General features: G+C 41.0%; 1 protein-coding gene across 1 annotated transcript in view; it reads left to right on the top strand.

The window, feature by feature from the left end:
• Positions 1-19,488, top strand: part of LOC120874837 (protocadherin Fat 3-like) — a 209,288-nt gene that overhangs the window by 173,114 nt on the left and 16,686 nt on the right. The window contains exon 2 of the mRNA XM_040256534.1: positions 9,949-10,263. Coding sequence (XP_040112468.1) covers positions 9,949-10,263 — 315 coding nt within the window. The remainder of the gene's footprint in view (positions 1-9,948; positions 10,264-19,488) is intronic.

The following is a 19,488-nucleotide window of genomic DNA, read 5'->3' as shown; positions in this document are numbered from 1 at the left end:
ATAGTCCCTATAACCTAATCAGCCTAACTTAATTACCTAAGTATGGCATTGTCTGTGTAGTTTCAGCAAAACTGGTTAAAGGAAAAAGCAATCTAGTCAGATTTAACCTGAAAGGATGAAAGAAGACACAGTTCTGGAGGGGGTTTTTCTCCTAGATAAGCTTTTATAAACTTGTCATAATAAACATAGTTACACGTTTTCAATCACATTCGGGGAAAAGCAACCACAATACTAAGCTTAGACTTCAACCCAGCTTCCTTTGTTTACGCTATGCTTCACTTCCATCACCTAGAGTGTGTTTTTGCCAAGGAAATCATTTCAGCTTTTTGGGGTATCATATATGCAGTTATCTCTGCAACTTCAGTAAAAATAGTTTCTTGGTAAATATCCACTCAGCTGTGAAAGTCAGAGTGCATTCACTTGAGGAAAAGAATAAGCGAGCTGTATGCTTTCATTATTTTATTAGGAAGTTTCTGAAGGCTTTTGCTCCTTGTGGAATGGGATGACAGTGCTGAGTGGGGTCCAGCTCTGCAACCCTATAGACTGTCGCCCACCGGGCTCCTCTGTCCTGACCTGGGGATCGAACCTGTGTCTCCTGCATTGGCAAGTGGATTCTTTACCACTAGTGCCACCTGGGAAGCTCCCTGTGGAGGGGTAGAGAAGAGCTTTGTATCTGGGTGAGTACAGTGTGATTTATAGTGGCCATATTCTGATATAGAAGAAATAAAAAAGCAAAAGGAAAGTGTTCCCTTTAACTTGGAGACAAAGTTTTCCAAAAGTGAAAATATCCATAAAGTTCAAGTGGTGCAGTCCCAGTTTTAAGAGTGAACTTTGTACCACCCTGCATTGCTTTAAAGTAAACGCAAGAGCTTTTGTGACTATGTCTGTAGTACATACCCTAAAGCATTAGCTCAGACATTCTGGTTCAGGAGATCTTTCTTCAAGTCTAGTCTGACTTCTTGGAAGTGAAAAGGCTTTTCTAAGCAAAATTTAAATTCCCAGTCCCAGATTTTTTTTTTTTTTTTTTTTGGTATCTACAATATGAGATCATGGATGCTAACTAAACTTACTGTGGTAAACATTTCACAGTATATGTGAGTAAAGAAATTATGCCATACAGTACAGTAAAGTACAACCTTAAACTTATACTGGGATGTATGTCAATTGTATCACAATGAACCTGGGAGAAAAAAAAAAAAAAAACACTCCAGTCCAAATGAAGACTCTTACAGAGTTAGTCTGCTCAGAGAACCCAGGTGCCCTTTGTCCTTTGTGCTAAGTTGGTAGTAGATAATCCTAAATATTGGATTAAAGTATCACTGATATCTAGTGTTCTTTCTTGAAGAGCTAAAGGTTATGCTCTGACATTTCATTTAAAAATACTACAGCACTTTTTAAAGCTGAAGAATTTGTTTTTGTGGACAGATGTTAATTTCATTAAAGGTGTGCGTCATATAAAGTCTTTCTTTACAATAAAATTTTTAGCACCATCTTGCTGTCAACAGTGTTTTGTCTCACCACAAAAACATGGCATTTGGTTTTTGAGTCGAATGGTTAAAATACAATGAGGAATGATTTAAAGGGTTTTATAAGGACAGCTGTTAGCTCTATAGAAGGTAAATTGCAGATTTTTTTTTCCATTAACAATAATACAGATTTTTTGAAAATTTAGTAAAAAATGTGGTCAGAAACTGCTGGTGAGATTATAAGTAGTGTAGACTTTTTAGAAGATAGTTGACTCAAATGCGTTTAAAAATATAAGACCCTTTGACTCATTCTTTCTCTCTCTAGAAATTTATTCTAAGAAATAATTGAAAAAAGACGTAGATGCAAGTTATTCATCTAAGTATGAGTTATATTAACAATAGCAAAAAATAAAATATGACCCAATAAATGACTTAGCAAAGGGGTTTCATTAAATAAATGATGAACATTGTGTGAGTATTTCAACAGGTATTTATTGAGCTTCTAGTGTGTACTAGCCATTTCTCTAGGGTAGACAACAGTGATACAACAGAGAAAACTCTTGCATGGAGGGAGCTTATATTTTTTGTTAGGTGGCTAGTGGGCAAGTGGGCATGACCACACAACCATTAAAAGCAAAACGTATAGAACTATAGGTATCGGTATGGAAAGCTGTTCAGTACATGATAGTAAATGAGGATCCCCAATTCCTGAGAAATATTCTGCTTTGGGGAGAAAATAATCTAGAGCAAAGGCAATACATCAAGGACATTCACAGTTATTATCTTTGGGTCATGAAATAATGGGGGTTTTTAAAATGTATTTATTTTGCATATTTTCTTCTACAATGAAGTCTTTTTATTTTTAACACAAAGATTTACCTAGTAACCAATTTGAATGCTCCAAAAGTTTCTGCTAGGCAAAAGATTGCCTCTTTCTTTTTCTCTTTTTCTTTCTTCTTTCCTTCCTTCCTTCTTCCCTCCTCACCCTTCCTCTTCTTTCTTTCTCCCTGTCTCTCCCTCTCTGTTGCTGTTTCCTGTCACTGAAGCACGGGAATAGATAGGAACTCCAGCTTCCCCCAAAGACCCGTTTCTTTGTTCCTCTCCATTGCTACCAGAAAGTTATTTCTGTGTATATAACCAAAATGCTTTGTGCTGAGGTGTGTGCTCATTTCTTCAAAAGAGTCCAGCGAATTACTGCTCTTTGTGAAATAATCTCTATGCATTTAGACACTTAACAAAACTAACTCTTGACTTTATTTCATATGTTTCCTGAAATCATTTTCTCCTGGTTTAAATTTCAACCTTCCTTTCTACTCGGGACTGTGTGGATCCAGTCATTGTGCTCAGGGGTGGTATGCAAATTGGCATGGACCACAGAAAGGATCTGAGGCTGGGAACAATCTGGGACACAGAAAAGAAAAGAAAAAACAATGAGAACTGTGTGTGTTGCTGCAGATTGGTCCTCTGTCCACTTCCAGTCTTCAGGCTGCTGGCATCTGGTGCTAGCTACACAGGCCAGATTTACTGTAGAGAGAGAACAGGTATACATTTTGAGTCCATTCAAAACGGGTCCTGAAATTTTGTCTTACAAAAAAAAAAAAAAAATCAAATACCAAGTGTATGTTTACTGAGTTCATAGAACTTCCTGGGAGGTTTTGAGCAGCCAGCTAAGTTTTAAAATTCGTGAGTCCCAAACAGACGAGGAGAGCTGTCCATTTTCATTAACTCCAAACAAAAGCTTGAAATCAGCCTGCAGTGTTTTGCCTTAATTTTTTGTGCTGCTCTCCAGCCTTGAGCCTTGTGCAATAACATGAAATGAAGGCGGCTTGCATTTCAGGACCTAATGGTTTCCTGCAACTGTGCTGTGGCTTTTTCTTCTTCTGCAAAGATGAAAGATATCTCAACAGGAGTTGGTATGAAGAGGCGGGAACAGAGTAGAACAAAAGCGTCAGGTGGATGAGAATCAGCGGACTAGCGGCCAGCGAGAGAGTGTGTCTCCCAGGCTCTCTGTCTGGGGCCCGGCGCTTTCATTCCGGCTGTCTGTGGTGCGAATCTGTCTGCAGCGCAATGTGTAACTGAATGATAAAATCGACTGATGTCGCCATGAAGCTGCATCTTGGCTTCAAGCCTTGAAGATAATACCATGGCACCATCCGCATTCTTGGTAGTAAAGGGACGACTCAAAACTGCACATGTTTTTTAAGAAAACTGTCTTATCCTCAGGGCACCTGGAGCTGGTGCTCTGTGACACCCGAAGCGGTGGGGTGGGAAGGAAGGTGGGAGGGGAATTCAGGATGGCGGGACACGTGTATACCTGTGGCTGATTCGTGTTGATGTATGGCAAAAGCCGTCATAATATTGTAAGCTACCTATCCTCCAATTAAAATAAATTTAAAAAAAAGAAAACTGTTTTATCAAACAGGATAGTTCACAGATGGAGAGTTGACTTCCAGAGCTAGGTAACTGCATGTACACTAGAGAAATCTTAACTGGATGACAGGCTAGTGACCACAGGATGGCTGGATGACTCAGTTTTGTTTTTTTCAAATGAAGCTATTCCTGAGTGCTTGTCTGTAAAGAGCCAGACATCCCAACTTGCTTGCATTTACCAAATGTTATGATGTTATCCTTCATTTATTTATTCAACATTTACAGTGTTCCAAATTTCGAGCCACTATCCTAGAATAGAGAAAAACAAGACAGAATGCTCTGTATTCATAGGGAGGTCGTAGGAGATTGGCAAAGGGACCAAGTAAAGGCAGATGGGGATGCCCCAGACCCTGGCTGGTAGGGGGAGGGTGTTCTCTGAATCTGAAACTTCCTTGAGGAACAGAGAAGATGGTTTGTTTCCCGGAGGCAGGGACTGAAGGAGCAGGGAGTGCAGACGCCTTTGTATAAAAGCAGAGGGGTGATGGGGTATTTAAGGAAGAAATTGTCTTCCACCTGGTCTCCAACCATTCCAGCATCTGAGGATCTTCTGAGGAGATATAAAAATGGATTCAGAATAATATATTGAAACAACTTAAATAGAGGGAAGCAAGGAAACTATTGAATTTCCTACTACCAAAGAGCTGATACCAACCCACTGTGAGGGATGCTGGGGCGCGGGATTGCCTTCTTTTTCATGATAATGGGCACACCCAGATAGGTCAGCAGGCAGCTCCAGTAATGAAAAGAGAGTGTGCTCCGGCTCACAGCTCCAGAGTCCAGACCTGACTCTGCCGCTCGATTAGCTGGGTGATTTGCTTAACATTTTCACTTTTAAAAGTGCTTGAAAGCATATGTTTAAATATATTACGTGTCAAATATGTGACATATAAAGTATATTAAAGTATATGCGTGTGTAGTATGTATATACTAAAATGTATCTGAAGCATTTTGAATACCTGTTTTAAGATTCTGTCCTCCCACAATTGCTTTGTGCCTCTTGGCTCCTCCCATTTTAGCTGATTGCAGTTGATTTTAGTCTCTTTCAGAGTGATAAAGGTTATAGGGATGACCATGGGTGTGGATGGAGTGACCTGGGTTGAGCTATGAGGATAAAATCCCTGTTCTTGCCCTAATTATCACCACACTCGGCTCAGAACAGTGATCCTTCCTAAGGCCATAAGAGCTTTATACAAGTCTAGGGATGAATAGGAAAAGAAAGAAAAATAGTTATCTGTGTGATCCTCTTAAATAAAGGCAAGCAAGGGTTGGCTAAAAGGGATTATGAAGCCCATGAAAGAATTTCATGTTCTCTCAGAAATAAAAGTAGTAAGTGTTTGATTCTTGAAGAAATAAGCAATTTAAAAATACGCTTACCATCAACACTGGGGGTAGCTGGGTGAAGGTTGCCCAGGAACTCTAGTTCATTTCTCTGCACCTTCCTATTACTTTATAATTATTTCAGAATAAGAAGTTATTACAAAATGTAAGTGCACTGAGAATTGGGAGTTAATCTTTTGACTAACCGGGAATAAGAATTAAAGATACATATGTGCACAAGGAAACAGGTAAATCTCTATTAGAAGTATTTACAAAGAATATACTGCCAGGGTGTTTTTAAAGGTTTTGTGTGTGTGTGTGTCTTTTTTTTAACTGCCTCAGAATCTATAATACTTTTCCTGGAAGAGGGATTTCCATCATGTTATGTAGGCACATGCACCGAAGCATCCCCTAAACCGTTTGTTGACAGTGTTTTTTAGAGTAGTCGTGGATGTTTGGGTGTCTGTTTCTGGGGCAACATATCATTTGACACTTTGGTTGCTCCATATGGAGATACGACTGGAAAATGATGAGTAGAGTAACCCAGCCTGTGATAGTCATGTGCTTCGAACAGCTCCGTGAATTTTCCCTCTCATTTCCAATATTCAGAGCTTAGTTGATAAGAACAAGGTAGATATAGTTGTGTGTTTGGTTTTTTTTTTAAATAATTTGTCAGAAAGAACAACTATAGCTGGCACGTGCTTCATGCTGGGATCAACTTATTCCATTTCAAACTGTGCACAGTTCTAATAAATAAATAAATACAGTTTATGTACCTGCTTATACTATTAAATATTGTTACCCAAATAATTTCAGTCTGCCTTTATTATACAGTAAGAAGAAATAGACGGAGAAAAATTTTATAAACCTAAGCATATCTCAAAGAGTGTAAAAAATCCCAACTGTATTTCTAAAGAAGTTTTTAATGGGCATCTTAATAAATATCAACATGAAGTTGGGTACCTCAATAGGGTCTATGTTGTGTATTTCTGTGATAGGTGAAACATGAGGGGAACGATGTATCTGCATTTGGTATATTCCACCTGAGTCCTCTCTACTGAGCAGCACCCCCAGAAACTTGCTTCTAGAAGCTCACTGTAAACGGCTTATTTTTTTTTAAATTGTTGTTCAGTCACTTAGTCATGTCCAGTTCTTTGCAACCTCACGGACAGCAGCACGCCAGGCTCCCCTATCCTTCACTATCTCCTGGAGTTTGCTCAGACTCATGTCCATCTAGTCGGTGATGCCATCCAGCCATCTCATCCTCTGTCATCCCCTACTCCTCCCACCTTCAATCTTTCCCAGCATCAGGGTCTTTTCCAATAAGTCGGCTCTTTGCATCAGGTGGCCGAAGTATTGGAGCTTCAGCTTCAGCATCAGTTCTTACAATGGATATTCAGGGTTGATTTCCTTTAGGATTGACTGGTTGGATCTCCTTGCAGTCCAAGGGACTCTCAAGAGTCTTCTCCAACACCACAGTTCAAAAGCATCAATTCTTTAGCACTCAGCTTTCTTTATAGTGGGAGCTTCCTTGGTGGTTCAGACGGTAAAGCGTCTGCCTGCAGTGCGGGAGACTGGGGTTCAATTCCTGTGTCAGGAAGATCCCCTGGAGAAGGAAATGGCAATCCACTCCAGCACTCTTGCCTGGAAAATCCCATGGACAGAGGAGCCTGATAGGCTACAGTCCATGGGGTCTCAAAGAGTCGGACACGACTGAGCGACTTCACTTTCTTTATAGTCCAACTCTCACATCCATACATGACTACTGGGAAAACCATAGCCTTGACTAGATGGACCTTCATAAATAAAGTGATGTCTCTGTTTTGTAATATGCTGTCTAGGTTCGTCATAGCTTTTCTCTCAAGGAGGAAATTCATGGCCGCAGTCACTGTCCATAGTGATTTTGGAGCCCAAGAAAATAAAATCTGTTACTGCCTCCACTTTCTCCCCTCTGTTTCCATGAATTGGTGGGACCAGATGCTAATCTGTTACATGGGGAGGAGGGGTAGGCAAAATCTGAGAGCATTTTAATTAGATTAAAAATGGGATGAAGAATACTTTTGGAAATAATGATTGCATTTGTGGTCTTGATGGTGGTGATGGTTCAAGGGTATCAAAACTTACAAATTGTTTTCTTTGAATGTGTATAGTTATTGTATGCCAATTATACCTCAATTGAAAAAACGTAAAAAGGAATGCATGGTAGTAATAAGAAAAAGCAATGGGCTTATATGATTTTAGCAGTCTTTGGAAACCTCAGAAGTGAGTTTTTGCTTGATAGAAAAGCTCATGTGGATTTCCATTTTTTAATTGTGACCATGTGGATCATAATTAGCTGGGAAACACTGAAGAAAGTGAGGAAATGCTATCGCTGGGCAATAGTTGTTTAATATGGTTAATATGGAGCCTTGGATGAATCTTAAAATAATTGTCAACACATTTCACAGTCATTCTTTTCTTTTTGTCCTCAGATTTTTGGATCAGGAATGATGCCTGAACACTGTGTTCCAAGATACTCATTTGCACTTCTATTTAATGAGTAAATAGCCATAAACATATTTCATATTAATGAGAGAGAATTCTAACTTCTAGAGGACATGTCTGATGTTTCATTAAAAAATAGAGTAAAACTTCACTCATATATTTTAATTTACATTAGTGGGTGCCTTTCATCCAAAGATTTTTCAAAATCACCTAAATGTCCAAAGCCAGTAATACACCATCTCACAGTTTGACAGGTGCAAGAAAAGAGATTTAAGTGATTTCCAGGGACCACAGACCAATTCTGTGACTACAAATCTGTGTGTGTGTGTGTGTGTGTGTGTGTGTGTATGTGTACGCAGATGCATGCTTGCTGTCTGTGCACGTGAGTGTATGCATGGTGGGTGATCAGGCAAGGTACAGACAAAGCTGACCTAACTTCTTTGATTTTGTTCCTTGTTGAATTAAGTTTTCTTTTTAATGGACTAACTTTGCTGTTCCCTGAACCGGCCAGATATTTTCATGAAAAGGTATCATGGGCAGTCACAAAGACCAAGCAACAATATGCCACATGACTGGGGAAGAAAATAATATCTAACAAGACTTTCCATCCCAAACTTCTCGCCTTCTCTCCTCACCCTTACTTTGAGGTGTGGCTACTATTGCAAGGCTTTGGGGTATTTATTTTGATTCCTCTTGGTTTAACAGGTACTCAGCATCTATTAACACTAAAATATGTTGCAAACTTTGTACCAAACACTCCATATGCATTTAATTCCATGATCACCATGGTATTGAGATATGGGTGATAAAACTAGGCTTGCTGGGTTTAAACACGTTGTATAGGGTAAAAGAGGTGGCAAGTAGTGGAGTCTGGATTTCAAAGTGGAACATTCAAGGCAGGCAGATCTGGGTTCTCCAATTAGCCATGCAACCTGGAACACATTACATACTCACATTTTAGACTTAATGCCCTCACTTATGAAAGAATTATAAAGTTTGCAGGGTTCTTTGGTGGATAACTTTAGAGCTAAAACTTCAACATCAGTTGTACAGTCTCCCTTTGAATCACTTAGCTGTTCTGAATTTTAGGCAACTCTGTTCTGGCCTGTTTCTGGACAGATGCTCTCCTCCCTCTCAGGTGAAACACTTGGCAGTTTGCTTAGTCAAAATCTATAGGCCGTATTATGTGCCTAATATGGTCAAAACTCTGACAGGAGAACCAAGGATAGAAGATTCAGGCCAGAAATGGAGAACTGCTTCTTCACCCCATCCATGGATGTTTTTCACAGTATAATAGTTTACAGGAATCCCATGCTTTTCATGAGTATCCTAATTACTTTTAGAGCTTTTATAAGCTGAGCCCCAGAGTTTTCCCATCACAGTGGTGAGTACTTAAGAGTTCTTGCAGTACACTTCTGCAGCTTTGGTGCTTTGGGTGAGGGCTGTAATGATATTCAAGAACACTGCGTTTTCCTTTGACTTTTCTGGCATATGTTTGATTTCCTGTTTGGCACTTGTTTCAACCCTGAAATGAGAAAGGTGGGAAGGAGCAGGCTGGGCATTTTTCTGCTCCTAATTTAAAATGCTTGTCCATGAATATCCCTCAAAGTGGCCCAGAGTTTATTTAGGGCCCTCTGTAGAGTTCTTGAGGGACCTAGAGCTCATGCAGAAAGTATGTTGGTATGGATTACGGTGTCTTCTCTGATTCTTTTGGAATAACTGTGACATTTGATTTGTAGGGGAATTGCATCAAGGAGGCTTATATTTTTGCATGCAAAGCAGTTTCCATCCCAATTGGCTAAAGAACACTTGAAAGGTCTTTTTCACTTTTGTGAATGAACAGATAAAATATCGTGTCCTGGGAAAGCTTTTGGTTGCATAAGAAATCAATGCAACCTCAGGTTAAATGGAAATATTGGTGTGATTGTGCACTGATTTCCCATGCATCATGGGAAGTGTTTTGACCCCTGGCCCACTCTCTTCCCATTGCTCCCAGTTGTCTCGTATGTGTGTATGTGTTTTGTCCTTGCCGGAAATTCAAATAAAGTATTTGTGAATGTGCTTATACGTCTCAAATGGTGGACGAACTAGTTAGTATAGTTTTGTGGAAAATAATGTTCTGATGTAAAGAGAAACATCTTCATTTTTTTTCATTTGCCATTATTACTTAGCACAGCCCTTCTCTATTGGAGATGCTTGGCTTGGTCTCGTAATCTGCTCTCTCAATCACTCTTTCCCTACTTTCTCGTAGGAGTCATCTCTACTGCAGACATTCTCGATCGAGAGACAACGGGGTCGTACTGGCTGACTGTGTACGCCACAGATAGGGGTGTTGTTCCACTCTATTCTACTATTGAGGTCTACATTGAAATTGAAGACGTGAATGACAATGCCCCGCTGACCTCGGAACCTATTTATTATCCTGTTGTCATGGAAAACTCTCCAAAGGATGTATCTGTCATTCAGATCCAGGCTGAGGACCCTGACTCTAGTTCCAATGAAAAACTGACCTACAGGATTACAAGCGGGAATCCTCAGAACTTTTTTGCCATCAACGTCAAAACAGGTAAGGGGATGCTTGTGTGACTTTTTTTTCAGTTGTTAGTCTACCTTTTAAATTCGCAACTCTGGTATTTGCTGTGCCTTTTTATTTATTTCATTGTGTGGAGAAGAGCATCCTTCTTTCTGGGAACAGTTTCTGAAAAGGTGAACGTTCTTCCAGTCTGTTTAAGTGAAGTGATCTAACAGAAATTAAGAGGCTTTCTCAGAAAGCCTTAGGTTTGCTTTAGTCAAAATTATAAAAAATGGCTCCTAGACCATTCAGAGCCTAGGCTATGCTGAGTTCTCTGGCTATCTGGCTTTGTGATGCCTCTCCTTTGAGACTTCCTCCCTCGCTTGGCCTTAATCCAGCTCATTATAAATAATCTCCTTAAAGCCTTAACTTTAAGCCCCAGATTGTTGTGATTTCTGTACTACCCATCAATGAGGTGTTATGTTTAGAAGAACTTCCAGTATCTAAATCTTTACATAAAACACATATTTTTAATTTTCTGGGTTTTTGCTTAAAAGTTTCTGGAGATTGCAGAAAACTAGACTTGTGGGCTAAGGATCAGAAAGGGCAGGTGTGGAGTTGGTTGAATGTATTCTGAAGCAAGTATACAGCACTGGAAAAAAAATGCTTTGCGGAGTAAATCTCAGAAGTTTGTTGCTTTCTTGTGATTTGCTTCTTTTTGATATGTACAAGAGGGTGAAATACTCAGTGAGAGCTGAGAGGGATGCAGTTTTAATTAATTGAAATTTAGAAGAATGTAAAGATATTATTGCTGTTTCCCTCTGGGCAAGTTGATGTTGGTCAACAGTTAGGCTGGGTGATGGAAATATGTTGGTGGGGATGTGTTCTGCTTTCTTGACAAAGTCCTGATGAAGTTGATAGTTGTTTTTCCTGCCTGTGTTTGTTCGAGTGGAAACATACCGCTGACCCCAAGCATTTTATAAGTGCCAGATTCCCATTAGCATAATGTAAAGAGAATGCCAAGCGTTTTTTTTTTTTTTTAACTATCGATTTCTTTCCTAACTATAATATGAGTAGGTTAGTCGTTTTGTTAAGCAGAGTTCAGCATTTGAGTAGCTTTGAATCCGGATCCGACCCTCATTTCCTTAGGAGACAGAGTACTCATCAGCCACCAGTGTCTGATCGAGGCCTCTCTGAACATGAGGAAGGGCCCAGGGAGCTGCCGCCATGCCCATCCCTTCAGCACCACCTGAAACCCACCCTGCTGATTCACCTCTCACTGTAGCCAAGGACTCTGCAGTATGGTGAAAGAGAAATGAATTCAGATACTTCAGCAAATTAACAAGAAGAAAGGACAAAGACAAAAAATGTCACAGAAAAGAAGTTGAGGACATGGCCATCTCCACATTTCACTCCCCTGTGGAATCTGAAACACCCAGCTAGATTCCTAGTCTCTCTTGATTCCACTGGCATTTGAGTACTTCATGGAGGAAGTAACATTTGGGGTTAGAAGTCCTGGTTTTCAAAACCTTGCTCTGTACATCTAACTGGGAAGCACCATCAGCTGCAAACAAAAACATAGACTAAGTCAGACTCTGTGCTTTATGAGCTTGGGCAAGTTATTGAACCTCTCTGAACTTCATTTTTTAGTGAGAAAGGATTGTTGCGAGGGATAGAGAGGCTCTCATGTGAAGTGATTACCACGGTGCCTGGCACATTGAAACTGTGCAAAAAAGGTGATACCCCATCCTGACTGCTGTAACTGATTACAGGCACGTCATTTAATCTCCTAGGGCCTCAAGTTCTTACCTAGAGAAGGAAAATGCCTTGCTTTCTTCATATGAATTGCTCATGAAGTTTCAATGTCATGACGTGTTTGAAGGCCTTTGGTGAACTACAAATCTCCAAAAGAATCATGTTATGACTGTTCCTGTTTCTGTTGGGGTGTACGGAACCATGAGCCTGGTGTGACTCTTGTTAAGTGTGTTGCCCTAATAACGCTGTCCATGGAGAAATTTCCCTCCAATTCAACAAACCCTCCAATGAGACGCTTTAATTTCGGGCATACTTCTTGTTTCTCTAAAGCCCTTTGTCTGCAATGGTTACATTAATGTAACATTTTTCAGGAATGCAGGGGAGATGTACCTAACTGGTATATTTAGGTAAGATTTATGCTTTAGATTTTTTTCAACTAGATGTGGACCTGGGTAAACTGACCTTTCATTCCTCTGTGGTAGAGCTGAAATTTATAGAGTTTCGTTTTGCTTTGGCAATGTGCTCCATAATAAATACGGATTAAAATGATTAATGCAAACTCAAATAATGTCAATGCTTAGGGTCCACAGCTTGCAGCAGATAACAGATGTCCTGAACTCGAGAAGGAAGAGAGAGACAGAGATTTCTCTGATGAACACTCTGTTCTCTACCTAAAGAACTGTTTTTTTTTTTTTCCTACCAGACCTAAAATCACTTAAAGTCAGTAGTCTGTGGACTTTCTCCAATAATTCCTGTGGCTTAAGAAGGAAAACAAAAGCTGTAATGCTCCTAGGTCCTTTCTGGCTTGTACAGAGAAACCTTGATTGATTCCAGGCTGAGCAGTTGATTTCAATCAAAGGCAGCTTCCAGTCAGGGCTCTTCCTTGGCTTGTCAGTAACCGGAGCCCTGCCCATGTGTTCTGAGCCAGAGACACCCAACAGGCTGGCACTCACCTGTCTCTCTGCATGAGCAGGAATTCAAATACTTTCTTCCAGCATTTGTAGTGAAATCCAAGCTGGCCACTGAGTGGTTGTCCAGGCTGATTCGGAGAACAGGTGTGGGAAATTCCTCTAGGATTTCAGAATGTTTACTGTAGTCTTGTCTACAGTATGGAAACCATTTAGCACAGTGCCAGCATGCTAGCAGTTAGTAGAGTACTCAATAAATGTTGTTATTATTGTTCAGTTCAGTCACTCAGTTGTGTCCGACTCTTTGCGACCCCATGAACTGCAGCACGCCAGGCCTCCCTGTCCATCACCAACTCCTGGAGTCCACCCAAACCCATGTCCATCGAGTCAATGATGCCATCCAACCATCTCATCCTCTGTTGTCCCCTTCTCCTCCTGCCCTCAATCTTTCCCGGCATCAGGGTCTTTTCCAATGAGTCAGCTCTTTGCAGCAAGTGGCCAAAATATTGGAGTTTCAGCCTCAACATCAGTCTTTCCAATGAACACCCAGGACTGATTTCCTTTAGGATGGACTGGTTGGATTTCCTTGCAGTCCAAGGGACCCAAGAGTCTTCTCCAACACCACAGTTCAAAAGCATCAATTCTTCTGCACTCAGCTTTCTTTATAGTCCAAATCTCACATCCATACATGGCCACTGGAAAAACCAAAACCTTGACTAGATGGACCTTTGTTGGCAAAGTAATGTCTCTGCTTTTTAATATGCTGTCTAGGTTGGTTATAACTTTCCTTTCAAGGAATAAGTGTCTTAATTTCATGGCTGCAGTTGCCATCTGCAGTGATTTTGGAGCCCAGAAAAATAAAGTCAGCCACTGTTTCCCCAACTATCTGCCATGAAGTGATGGGACTGAATGCCATGATCTTAGTTTTCTGAATGTTGAGCTTTAAGCCAACTTTTTCACTCTCCTCTTTCACTTTCATCAAGACGCTTTTTAGTTCTTCTTTGCTTTCTGCCATAAGGGTGGTGTCATCTGCATATCTGAGGTTATTGATATTTCTCCCAGCAATCTTTATTCCAGCTTGTGCTTCCTCCAGCCCAGCGTTTCTCATGATTACTCTGCATAGAAGTTAAATAAGCAGGGTGACAATATATAGCCTTGACGTACTCCTTTTCCTATTTTGAACCAGTCTATTGTTCCATGTCCAGTTCTAACTGTTGCTTCCTGACCTGCATACGGATTTCTCAAGAGGCAGGTCAGATGGTCTGGTATGCCCATCTCTTTCGGAATTTTCCACAGTTTATTGTGATCCATACAGTCAAAGGCTTTGGCATAGTCAATAAAGCAGAAGTAGATGTTTTTCTGGAACTCTCTTGCTTTTTTGATGATCTGGCAGATGTTGGTAATTTGATCTCTGGTTCCTCTGCCTTTTCTAAAACCAGCTTGAACAGCTGGGAGTTCATGGTTCACGTATTGCTGAAGCCTGGCTTGGAGAATTTTAAGCATTACTTTACTAGCGTGTGAGATGAGGGCAATTGTGTGGTAGTTTGAGCATTCTTTGGCATTGCCTTTCTTTGGGATTGGAATGACAATTGACCTTTTCCAGTCCTGTGGCCACTGCTGAGTTTTCCAAATTTGCTGGAATATGGAGGGCAGCACTTTCACAGCATCATCTTGTTAGTCATCCTGTATTCCCCACTAGAGTTGTTTGTGTAAGTTGCAAGCATACTGCTCCCCAGATGTGTATACACACACACACACACACACATATATATACATGTAGATATATATAGATACATATATACACACACACACATATGTATTCTTTTTCTGATTCTTTTCCATGATAAATTATTATAAGATATTGATGGGCTTCCCTGGTGGCTCATTGAATATGGTTCTCTGTGCTATACAGTAGGTCCTTTTTGTTTATCTATTTTGTATAGAGTAGCATGTATCTGTTAATCCCAAACTCCCAATTTTCCCTCCCTTTTCCACTTTGGTAACCATGGTTTTGGTTTCTGTGTCTGTGAGTCTGTTTCTGTCTTGTAAGTAAACTCATTTGTACCCCTTTCTGGGATCCCCCTGTAAGTGGTATGATGCGATGTGATACGGTGCTCTGTGTCTGATGTGCTTCACTTGGGGTGATAAGCTCTCGGTTCATCCGTCTTGCTGCAGTGGCTCCCCTTCCTAGTCAGTGTGGAGCACTGAGCCTTCCATTGGGTTTTATAAAGTGTTAAGTGGACTGCCGTGTGCCACCGCTATTCTAGACCTCGGGCATCGGTGGAATGGATGATAGAACAGAAGTATTAGACATTACTGCATTTAGGGGATTTATTCTCTTGGGTAAAATAGGCCCATCATGCATACAATGCATTTTAGCAAGAGTGTAAGGCAGATTATTAAAAAAAAAAATAAATGGCCAAACTCTGTGGAATATAAGCTGTGAAGAGAGTAATACGTCAGGGTGGGGCAGAGTTCAGTGCCAGCTGGAGTGGGAGAGGATGGTGTGAGGACTTGAAGACCCTGGAAGTGGGAGGCCTGAGGAATGGATCGGTCTGCCAAGAGAGAAGTGAGAAAATTACTCCAGGGACTGTGGACACGTTAAGCTGACCTTGAACGCCCATCCGTTGCTACTTGAGCTAGTTGGAGAGGCTTTATATCATTAGCGAAGGAATTTTAAAAGACTTATAAATGTCTGGAATGTTGGAAGATATTTGAAGTAGCAACTCTGCACATCTCTTTTATTTTTGTTTGATAATATTTAGATTTATTAAAGCCTTGGGTTTTATGTCTATCTTCTGAGAGGCCTAGTAAAATAATTTTTTAGAGAGGAAGAATCATGCCTAAGAGAGACCCCTTTATTCTTCGCTTTGCCTCTGTTAAACATCCAACCAGTTTTAGCTTATGCTGTGTTGAAACCCTGCATCTCTGGAAGTGAGCCTTACTTAATCCAGACCTTTTGATGGTTTGCTATCCAGGGCATAGACTTTCTAAACTCCTTCCTGCAGTTGTGATGTCTCCTTTTGGCCCGTGTTCTGGCCAATGGCGTCTCCAGCTACCTTTGAGAGGAGGTGGAGGCTCAGCTTTCTTTCACTTTGTGTAAGCCTCGTGGCATTGAGCTGACCAAAGAGCCCGGAGGTGTAGGACGACTCGCTGCCATCTCTTCTCAGGGGAGTTGAGACAAAGAGATTCTCTTCCAAAGCATGTCTGCTGTAGGAATATATGAAAGCCTAACCTTACCTATTGATTCCCTTGGGCTTAGACAGTTTCCCTATACAAATGGGAGGGATAAATTATTAAGACATTGGATGTCATTAGTTTCTGAACTAGCTCTAATCAGCTTGGGACTCCCTTTGGTTCATTTGTTAAGACACTATGCTTCCTGCTTCCACTGCAGGGACAGAAGTTTGATCCCTGGTTGGGTAACTAAGATCCCATGTGCCCAGCAGCGTGGCCAAAATACATACATAAAAAGCATCAGCGTGCTTTTTGGTATACGGTTTAAGACAAACCTGGAACATGTTACCCAGAGAGGTAACTGGGAGAGGAAACTAGACCATGCTTCAGCCTGATGATAATTGTTCGGTAAGCTTGTTAGACTACAGATTCCTAGGGTGGAGCTCAATAATTTGCATTTCTAAGAAAGTCCTATGTGATGCTGACATTGCTGCCCTGAAAACTTGGTTCCCAAGCTTCAGGATGTTAGTATCCAAAGAGAAACAAAAGAGGGAGGTAACACGGTGCTGAGGGATATTCCTGAGACAGGCGGCCAACTTTATCCTTTATCCATACATTCTTGCCTTCCAGAGCTGGGATTCTGAGACTTGGCCATGAATGCAGAGTGCTCTCTGTATGTACCCCTACACTCAACTCTCATATCCGTCAGATGCTCTCTGTTTTATGAAGTAGGGAAAAATGAAAATCCTTTCTCTTTAATGATCCATGAGCAAAAACATTGTGACTCCTAAGACTTGTGGTTAATAAAAATCTGGGCTATATCAGTGTTTGGATACCTTTTTATTATTTCCAAATATATAGAATTAAGCAGAAACCATTGCTAAATGGAATTCAGAACTACTTTCATGAATCGACAAACCTTTGGAATTAATCTATCATCATAAAAAGAATGATGACTCAGAAGACAGGGGTGCTCAAAAAATAATCTAACATCTTAGGTAAGCTAAGCCTTCTGTTGATGCCCAGCTCCTTTCAGTGATAATCTGCTTAGGAAAATACTTTTTCCTGGAAAACAGAAGGGGACTTTGCTTTTATAACATCAGAGATTAAAACACACACACACACACATACACACACACAAGTTGAGGAACAAGGGGACAAATATTGATGCTTTTTCTTTTGAGTGAACATTGCAGAAATCTCTTATTACAGCTTCGTGTTCCTTATGCCTTCCTAGTGGAAAGCTAAATTCTCCTGAATGGGGAGAAATGACCGCTGGGTGATGAGCTGATATTCATAAGTCCGGGCACAAAGCAGATAATGCAGCGAATGAGTATGTATGAAACTGTAAATCACCCTCGCCCCTTCTTTCAGCCATGAAAGGAGGCCTTGTCCTATAGAACATTAAATTGTGTTCATTTAATCCAACAAGTCCAGTAGAACAAATCGGCCTCATGCAGATTTATCACAGGAGGTTATTTAAATTCAGTGGTGACCTTTGCATCCCTGTGAATGAGCTTCACATGAACAAGGACGAAGGGAACTTTTCTGCACTGTCGTTGTGTCTCTGGGGAGACTGTGTGTTTCCCCATGAGATCAACTCACCAGTGTGGACTGGGGGTTCGGGGCGGTTCTGAGGGTGCAGAGGGCTTGCTGAGAAAGGGGCGGGTACATCACAAGGGGGGTGTGTCTTCACCTAGTGTGGACTCTGGCTGTGCCTTCCTGTGGCCTGATTGTTAGAATGGCTGTGAACGTAAGTACCGATTTCAGGGTTACACAGCTTCAATCCTTTTGACATTGCAGACTGGGTAAGTCTTTGTTGTGGGGGGCTGTGCTATGCGTTATAAGATGTTTAGTGACATTTCTGGCCTCTCCAAAGTGCCACTAGCACCCCTTCCCTGAGCTGTGACAGCCAAAATACCTCCAGACACTGTCAAACATCCCCTGGGGTAAAACTCATGTGGAATATTTGGAATGCATTGAAAACCATTGAACTCACGTGGCATATTTTCTAAGACTCTGTTTCATATGCCCTTAACAAAAAAACCCTGCGCTAGATGAGTGACTAATTATGGAAGTGTGATGGTGGTGTTAACATTTTCAGAAAGTGCCTGTGTGCATATATCAATTTATAAATACAGTTGCATATATATTAATAATAATCAAATGAAATTAAATGAAAAAGGAAGAAATCCAAAGGTGCCTCTAATTTTCCTCTGCCTCCGGGTTCCTTGTATTTTAAAGATTTTATGAGTATTTGAAATCAAATTTATTGGCAAAAAAAGAACAAAACAATAACTTCTAGCAGAATGAAAGTGGATGAAACTATTGTTTTCTTAACTCTCAGTATTTGGAGAGGATTTGGCTGGTGACAAAATCCTCATCAAAGTCAGTTTTGTGCAGCGTTCTTCAGGAAACCGCATCAAGAGATTATTTTGAGGGTCCCAGGGTTTATTCCCTTGAAATATTTAAGTAGCTCCATACCCTGTTTCTGCTTAATGTCAGCTTTCTAATGGATAAACGTGTGGATTGTTTCTTCCCTGGAATAAAAGTGGGTGAAAAAGAAGAACCCAAATCCGTATGCCCTGAGCTAGGGATTCTGCAGTCCTGTATCTAGATTTGGGCTCTCGGAGATTTTTGTCATCTCTCCTAAGTATGCAGTGTTCATTTATAAGCCCCAGAGTACTGCTAGATTTGTGGGGACTCAGAACCAGGGTCTGAAACCATCGTCCTAGGATATACCATAGGATAAAAAGACTCTGCTAGGTGAGAATTGGTGTCTCGGTAAGTATTAGGAAGGACAACTTTGACCACCAAAAGTCAGTCAACTTTTTATGGATGAGGCTGCTAGTTAGGCAACAGCATTCATGAGAAACAGATGTGATTCTTTGAGTTAATCAGGTGCTGACTTCTATGAAACCAATTCCAGGGAATTTTGGGCAAGATGGGCAGAAGCCTGAACAAGCACAAGCTGGAGGGAAGAAATGGCTGTCTGGGAACAGCCCCTGGGCGTCAGGTGGCTCCGTGGCCCCTCCCCGAGTGGCTGCGTGCATGCTAAGACCCTTCAGTGGAGTCCAACTCTTTGAGACACCATGGACTATATCCTGTGACCATGGGATTCTCCAGGCAAGAATCCTGAAGTAGGTCGCCGTGTCCTCCTCCAGAGGATCTTCCCAATCCAAGTACCGAATCCTGTTCTCTTTTTCTCTCCTGCATTGGTCGGCGGGTTCCTTACCGTGAGCACCACCTGGGCTGGATCCTGCTTGTTCTGCCTACTGCTTATTCAGCAGTGCTGCTGTGTAGAGAGAAGCTATGACAAACCTAGACAGCATCTTAAAAGCAGATTCGTTACTTTGCCGGAAAAGGTCTGTCTAGTCAAGGCTACGCTTTTTCTAGTCATCATGTATGGATATGAGAGTTGGACTATAAAGAAAGCTGA

Source organism: Oryx dammah, unplaced genomic scaffold, assembly GCF_014754425.2.
Source record: "Oryx dammah isolate SB20612 unplaced genomic scaffold, SCBI_Odam_1.1 HiC_scaffold_15, whole genome shotgun sequence".
Classification (NCBI taxonomy): Eukaryota; Metazoa; Chordata; class Mammalia; order Artiodactyla; family Bovidae; genus Oryx; species Oryx dammah.
This window is presented reverse-complemented; position numbering and strand designations above follow the sequence as displayed.